At 35.2% G+C, this 7,500-nt stretch overlaps 1 protein-coding gene across 1 annotated transcript in view; it reads left to right on the top strand.

Moving 5' to 3' along the window:
• Positions 1-7,500, top strand: part of LOC137642145 (glutamate receptor ionotropic, delta-2-like) — an 88,488-nt gene that overhangs the window by 62,461 nt on the left and 18,527 nt on the right. Inside the window, exons 4-6 of the mRNA XM_068374684.1 lie at positions 2,672-2,830; positions 3,598-3,781; positions 6,561-6,754. Of these exons, the coding sequence (XP_068230785.1) occupies positions 2,672-2,830; positions 3,598-3,781; positions 6,561-6,754 (537 nt within the window). The remainder of the gene's footprint in view (positions 1-2,671; positions 2,831-3,597; positions 3,782-6,560; positions 6,755-7,500) is intronic.

Below are 7,500 nucleotides of genomic sequence, written 5' to 3'. Positions count from 1 at the left end.
GACGTCAGCAACGAGAAACTTCCAATTGAATTTACCGTTTCCGAACGATAATGTGAGGTTCTCGTAACCGTAAGTGGGTATCGCAGATCTGTTGGCAGCTACCAAGCGGACGTCGGCAGATGTAGACAGACTACGTCGTGTCTTGAAGAGTTTCCTTGGCAAAAGAGAACGACAAGCACCCGTGTCTACCAAAAATCGCACGCCTGTTCCTGCATCCTGTAAAAAGAAAAGATTAGAAACACGGGAGGCCACCGGCACGAGCGATGGCCTACTTACATGTTTTTTGGCCACTGACAATCCTCGGCACATTTCTTCGCAGTTGCCCCGAATCTGAAGTGGTAGTAGCAAAACTGCGGCGGATGGGAGGTAGTAAGTGGCTGTAGAAGTCGTTTGTTGGGGCTCGAGCGATTGGGGGGTGGTGGGCGGCTTTGTCTCTGCTTCGGCACGTCACGGTGTGGGCGTGTATGTCCTACGGCATTCATGTCAGCTTCAGTTGACGTTGAATAGGCATCCTCTTCGTCAGGGGTGGAGGCGTTGATGGAGGTCTTGAAGTGGCTGTCCATAAGGGCGTCGGCTTTGGTCATCAAGTCCTTTATGGGTAAACTATCGACATTGGGTATGGCAGCGCGTATAGGTCCGGGTAAACGGCGTATCCAAAGGGCACGAAGTAGGTTCACCTCACGAGGAGAGCCGTCTGCGGCAGGTTGAAGGCGAGCGATACTGGTCATTTCCCTGAGGGCAAGCGAAGCCCTTTGGGGTCCCCCAACGGTTGTTGCGAGAGCTGAAAAAGCTTTGCTACACAGGCGGCTGGCGATGGCAAGTACTGCTGCAGAGGGTATGTTTTGAGGGCGTCATACGCTATTGGGGTGTCTCCTTATTCACAAAGCCAGTCGGATATTTCCGGGAAGGTGTCCTCGGGTATCGCCGCGAGAACATAATCTGCTTTGGTGGTTGAGCGAGTCACGCCGTTGATGCGAAACTGGACTTCTGCGCGCTGAAACCAAGCAAATGCCTCTCCGCTGGCGAACGGTGAAAGTTTCAATGGGGCGGCCGCAGGGCCAACTGCTGTAGTAGAGTCCTTCATAGTACCAACGATGGAGGGGCGAGGGAGGTGGGGGTGGAAGGCAGTGGGAGCGAGTCGACTTCCGGGGTCACCAATGTGACGGTGCCGAGAGAGGGTTGTGAACTCAAAGGCAGGAAGCAATCAACTGAGTTGTTTATTAAGGAACACTCTCCTTTATATACAAAACCTCAAGGCAACAGGACATAACCTGTTCGAGAGATAGACAATGTTACAGAGCAAACCGGAGACATGATCATTGAGGTTCTTTTTAGTGCGAGGGAAGAGCGCAGATACAAGCATAATATACAAAATAATTATGTACAATTGTGTGACACACGGTTGTTACACTCTAAAAATCGGAACCTAACTGCTAACTGCTGTTCAGGATCTACCTGGCAAGACATCAGTCTCTCACCAGGTAGTTTTACCTGACTTCCCGGCCCACCAGGTGACATGATTGATAGTAATTCATTCAAATTACCCCTAATGAGTCAATATGGATAAATATCAACGCAACATCTGGTGCCATGGTTAGAAGCGACCTGGCCTTTCATTTGAAGGGGCTAGGGTTCGATCTCACGTATAAGATTGAAATTTATTTCTATTTGAGCACGATATTGTGTTGATATTTATCCATATTGACTCATTGGGGGTAATTTGAATGAATTACTATCAATCATGTCTACTGGTGGGCAGGGAAGTCGGGGAAAACTCGCTGGTAAGAGACTGTCGCTAGGGTATGCTCACATTGTTCTGAATCATAAGAATATCTTATCAAATTCATGAAAATGATTAAAGGGTTAATGGTGTTTTAATTAGCCATATTTATTTTACAGGTCTTTCCCTTCCTTGGAACTTAATAACTCAGTGTCGCAAACTAAGTACACTTTCAGAGTGGGAAATTGTTAAAAGACAATTCAGTTTGCCGTTGTGGTTCTTTTAATAATGATTACCTATTGAACAAAAACAGGAACATTTTAAAAACATCCAATGTTATAGCATAATAATTGGAATAAGAATGTGAATCATCCATAGTTCTTCTGAGGTTAAAGTCTAAACCTGCATATCACAAATATAAAATTTAAAGTTTATACCTACTAACACTGATTTACTATATTTTGCCGTCATTATATAGCAGTTGCATGTCTTGTAGTATCTTTTAATACAAACAGCCAAGTTTCAAAGATCTTGCGTGGCCAAACATGTAAAAACACAGAACAGATTACTCTTTCTTTTTTAAATAAGATTTTCTCTTTAAAACTAATTTATTGAATATAGATTATGATTTCTTCCTCTTTCTATAAGGTAATTTATCCTTCAATCAGAAGAAATGTATGCATACTTATCCGCGCTTCTATTTGTATTATCTAAATGTATTTTTATTACATTGAAGTGAAATATTTAATGTACTCACGATATTATATAGCAATTAGGATAGTAAAAATTATATAGCGGTATTAGAATGATGGATTTTCTTAAATTTTTTAGTGTTGATTATTTTGCTTGTTATATTTTAAAGGATTTTTGGTTTTAATTTTCAGTTTACCCATTATTACTTGACTCATATTATTTTACTGTTGTTCTCATGACTATTTTACAATATTACAGGAAGCCGAATTAACTGTTCTACCGATGACATATTCGGAAGAGCGTCAACAAGACTTTGAATTCTCGATCCTTCTTGGAACAACGTCCTTCGGGATCTTGGTCAAGAGACCTGAGTACAGTCCGAAACCAGATGCCCTTTTGAGCCCTTTCAAGAAAGATGTTAGTTAAACTGTACCAGTCATTATGATTCTTATTACAAATAATAAAGTATTATAATCTATGGTATACATAGGTTTGAAACGGCATGCTTGACACGTTCTTAGGTTGCTGGTATCAAATAATCAGCTTTAAATCAGAGAGAATTTCATGATTACTACACATTGAGTAAAGACACTTCCTTGTTCTTTTTCATCGGTATAGCATTGTGAAGATTTTGTACAGGTCTTTGTTTTAAATTATAGACGCCTTTTTGTGGCACTGAAGTTTATGTGCACTATGCTTTAAAAGAAATTGTCAAAAACGATGATATGGTTTACAGTTAAACAGTAAATACATAAAACTCGTGTAGCAAAACCATTGAACATTTGAGAGGCTTTATGCTATGATATTTTACATTTATTTTGAATATTTATTTCACTACTGTCATAGGATTTTTATATAAACTATAATTCTTTTGTTTTAACCTTACGTGGCAGTTCCCTGAAATTATTATAGTTTATTTTCTTCCTTTTGTGTTGTCAATGTCAACAAATGTAGGTGAGTTGATGATTATTGACACTAGTTCCAAAAACTGTATATATTGAAATAGGTAAATCGAAACTAAGATCGTGTATTCAGAGTTATTGTATTACTTTTTTTTGTGAATGATTACTTAATTCTTATTAAGTTATGTCCTATTAATATTTGCGTACCATTTTGACAATGGATACTTTAGTCAGAGCTCATGTTTAGGTCGGCAACTGTTTAGTATTTTCTTCTCCTTGCAGGTGTGGTGGTGGATTCTGGGATCAACAGCAGCCATGGGACCTCTCATATACTTTATTATAGTGATCCGGGTAAGACTGTGCAGAGGGGACCCTACTCTCACAAGGATTATCCCCTTTGACCACTGTGTCTGGTTTGTGTACGGTGCCATGATGAAACAGGGTAGCACTCTCAGCCCCATCTCAGGTAGGAATCCTTTTGCCAGGGAATACAATATATCCTTAGCGGTCAGGATATGCCATCGCTTCACATTGTTTATTCTTAACATCTTTCATTTGAAAACTAAACTTTTAAATAAATATGGGCGGGCAATGTCATTTAGAAAGAGTGCATGTTCTAGATTATTGTTTATCGGTCTACATTGGCTTATATCGAATGCTAGATTCTTCAGATTACCCATTGATCCCTTGTTTTTTTTTTTTTTTTTTTCTTGTTTTTTATTGCAATACATTATCTGTCAAGTAGATACTACATGAAAATTGAACATACATGTACCATATTTAGTATTTAGATTGTTGTCTGGGCAAGATATAATAGGATTACTCCCCGAGTCCCTCAATCTTTACACGATGAGGAATATTTTTCTTTCAACCAGAAGTTTTGGCGAATAAGTTACTCGTATAGTGGTATGTTTATGGCGATTGAAATTAGCTTTCTTTACAATCTATAATTATGTTTCCATTGTCAGTTTTTAACAGTTTATCATACAGAATTTAACGTCTAAAGAGAGGCATATACAGTATATCCTTATATGTCTCGAGGAATTTATTGAAATACTTGGAATTTTTTTCACGATATTTTTAGTTAAAATATATTATTTCTACGACAAATGTATTTCCAGTAAAAATCACAGAGGTTTATAGAATGAAGTCAATGGGAAACTCTTTTTAAATGAATTTTTGTGTATTTATGAAGAGGTAAAGTATCAAAGTTTTCATTGTTTTGAATTATATCTGAAAATAATCAATAGTTAACTGTCTATGTATGATGTAAAGATTACAACATGTATGTTAGGGTGTCTGCATTGGTTTCGCAGTGAGAGAAACGGTATTATTATATGTTATTTTATCGGATCGTTGTCATTTCAAGTATTTTCATATTTGCAGTTTAGGATAAATATTCCAAATGTGTTCAACAGTTTGATTTTTTTAATGTTTCCTTTAAAACTTATGTTCTCTGGTACTCAGCGAGATGAATCATGGATTATCATCAAGCAAAAATGTTACAAAGGTATCAGTAAAACCTGGCAGACATTGCTTGTCATTTTCGAAATAAACTAAGATTGAATATGATTGATATAACATTCCTCGAATGCTGAAGGATACTGATCTAAAAAAAATGTCGAACATCTTGATTGATACATCTGCCCTTTCACTTCCTAGTTGGCTCAGTCAATGATCTAAAGTTACACTTTAATTTGCTCAATTCTTCCAAACTTACCGAAAAGGGAGAATACTTTAAAGCCCCTGATATAGTTAAAGTTCTTTCTTGTGATAATTTCCTTGCTTTAATTTTATCTCTGCCTATGCTTGCTAGAAAAACCAAGTTCTGGCAAAGTCGTAAAAGCTAAATAATTTTCGATAAATAAAAAGATAAAATGGATGAATCGACTATTCAACCAGATTTGTCTTTTCAACATTTACTGTTTCGACTTCCTCAGAGGATAGAAACTTGAAGGAGATGAGAGTTATTGCGATGTTATGTACCTTAATTCAATTTATTTCATGAGAAATAGTGCTATTTAAGTAAGGTTTCTTTTATCGATTTCTTTTTGGGAGTGGTGAGCCATATCTTCCCGTATATGAAACGACTGTCTTGAAGGATGGTAAACGTGGCATTTAGTCAAATAGTTGAACAGAAAGTGAGATTGGTGCTTCTCTTACATCTTACATCTTATCTTGTATTGTGTTGTTATACCACAGATTAAGTTAATTCTTTAAAAGTGAAAAATGCACCAAATTTGGAAAGCAAATACAATGAATAATCAAAGAATGTAAAAATATTAATTTAGTGTCATCCCAGTTATTACTTCAATTTTACAAATGTACTGTATGGTATTAGAACACAATTAATGCCAAACACTTTGGACAATAAACACTAGGAAGCGTCGAAGCTCTATTCCCTCTAATTAAAACATCCCTTTACTGGAACAGTATTTTGTGATGCCAGTCACGTTTGCAATTGTTCTTATATGTAACGGAGATGTTCTTGGTGATATAAGTTGTTGTTTTTTTTTTTTTTCTTGATTATGAAATACTTTGGATTAGAAAAACCGCTTAAAAGTAATGAATTATATATTTTCAAGAATGATCATAACCTTCATATTACATAAATTAATATTATTAATCTATTCACTATTCTATATTGTTATCCCTGTATTGACGGAATAATGACAGTAATTAAACCTTTATTTTATGCACTATTATAGTTCTTAATTAGCCATAATTTCACGTAAATACTCATTAGGCCATCATTATCACAGTAGCCAGTTTAATTTTGTTCTTGTTAGCTATTTTAACTGTTTTAGCTGTTTTGTTATCTTGTTGTCAGGTATCTTATCACTAACACAAATTCTCTCAGGAGAGTTTGTATTGTTACCAGTGTTAACTTGAGACAATGTTCCTATTGTATGCTAAGAAATATGCAATATATTTTATTATAATGCTACCCGATTACAAGATATATGGATCAAAATTTAATATCGCCATGCTCTCGCGTTACATGGTCTCCTAAATGACAGAACATTACAACCACATTGATATAATAATAAGAGAGCTCTCTGAAAAGAGAACATTGCGGTTTCATCACATCGTGCTGACGCTTGCAAAACTTTCTATCTCATTAGCCCCTCTAGAAAATGTAACATTTCCTTTTCCATATCAGTATTATAGGTTATACATAAGGCATCATTTTTAAAGGCATTTTATTCTTTTTGGGTAATTTTACTTTTTCTTTTATTTACCAGATTCCTCTCGCATCCTCTTCGCGACCTGGTGGCTCTTCATCATGATTGTCACTTCCTTCTACACAGCCAACCTCACTGCATTCCTGACTTTTAATGGCCTCAAACTCCCAATCCAAAATGTTAAGGACCTGGCTCAGGATCCTTCCATTTCATGGATAGCTTACAACGATGGTGCCCTTGTAGAGATAATTAAGGTTAATTTCCGTTAAAACTTTATTTATCGAATATATAATATATATAAATATATATATATATATATATATATAAATATATATATATATATATATATATATATATATACTGTATATATATAGATATTTATATATATATACATATCTGTGTGTGTATTTATATATATATATATATATATATATATATATATATATATATATATATATATATATGTGTGTGTGTGTGTGTATATAAATATTTATATACAAACAAACACGCACATACATACATACATACATACATACATACATACATACATATATATATATATATATATATATATATATATATATATATATATATTATATATATATATATTATTGTTATTACTATTATTATTATTGTTATTATTATTACTAGCCAAGCTACAACCCTAGTTGGGAAAGCAAGATGCTACAAGCCCAAAGGCTCCAACAGTGAAAAATAACCCAGTAAGGAAAAGGAAATAAGGAAATAAATAAATGATGAGAACAAATTAACAATAAATGATTCTACAAACAGTAACAACGTCAAAACCAATATTTCATATATGAACTATAAAAAGACATGTCACCCTGTTCAACATATAAACATTTGCTGCAACTTTGAACATTTGCAGTTCTACTGATTCAACTACCCGATTAGGAAGATCATTCCACAACTTCCCTACAGCTGGAATAAAACTTCTAGAATACTGTGTAGTATTGAGCCTCATGATGGAGAAGGCCTG

This window comes from Palaemon carinicauda, chromosome 6 (genome assembly GCF_036898095.1).
Source record: "Palaemon carinicauda isolate YSFRI2023 chromosome 6, ASM3689809v2, whole genome shotgun sequence".
Taxonomy (NCBI): domain Eukaryota; kingdom Metazoa; phylum Arthropoda; class Malacostraca; order Decapoda; family Palaemonidae; genus Palaemon; species Palaemon carinicauda.
The sequence above is the reverse complement of the archived record's forward strand: the minus strand, read 5'-3'. Positions and strand labels throughout refer to the sequence as shown.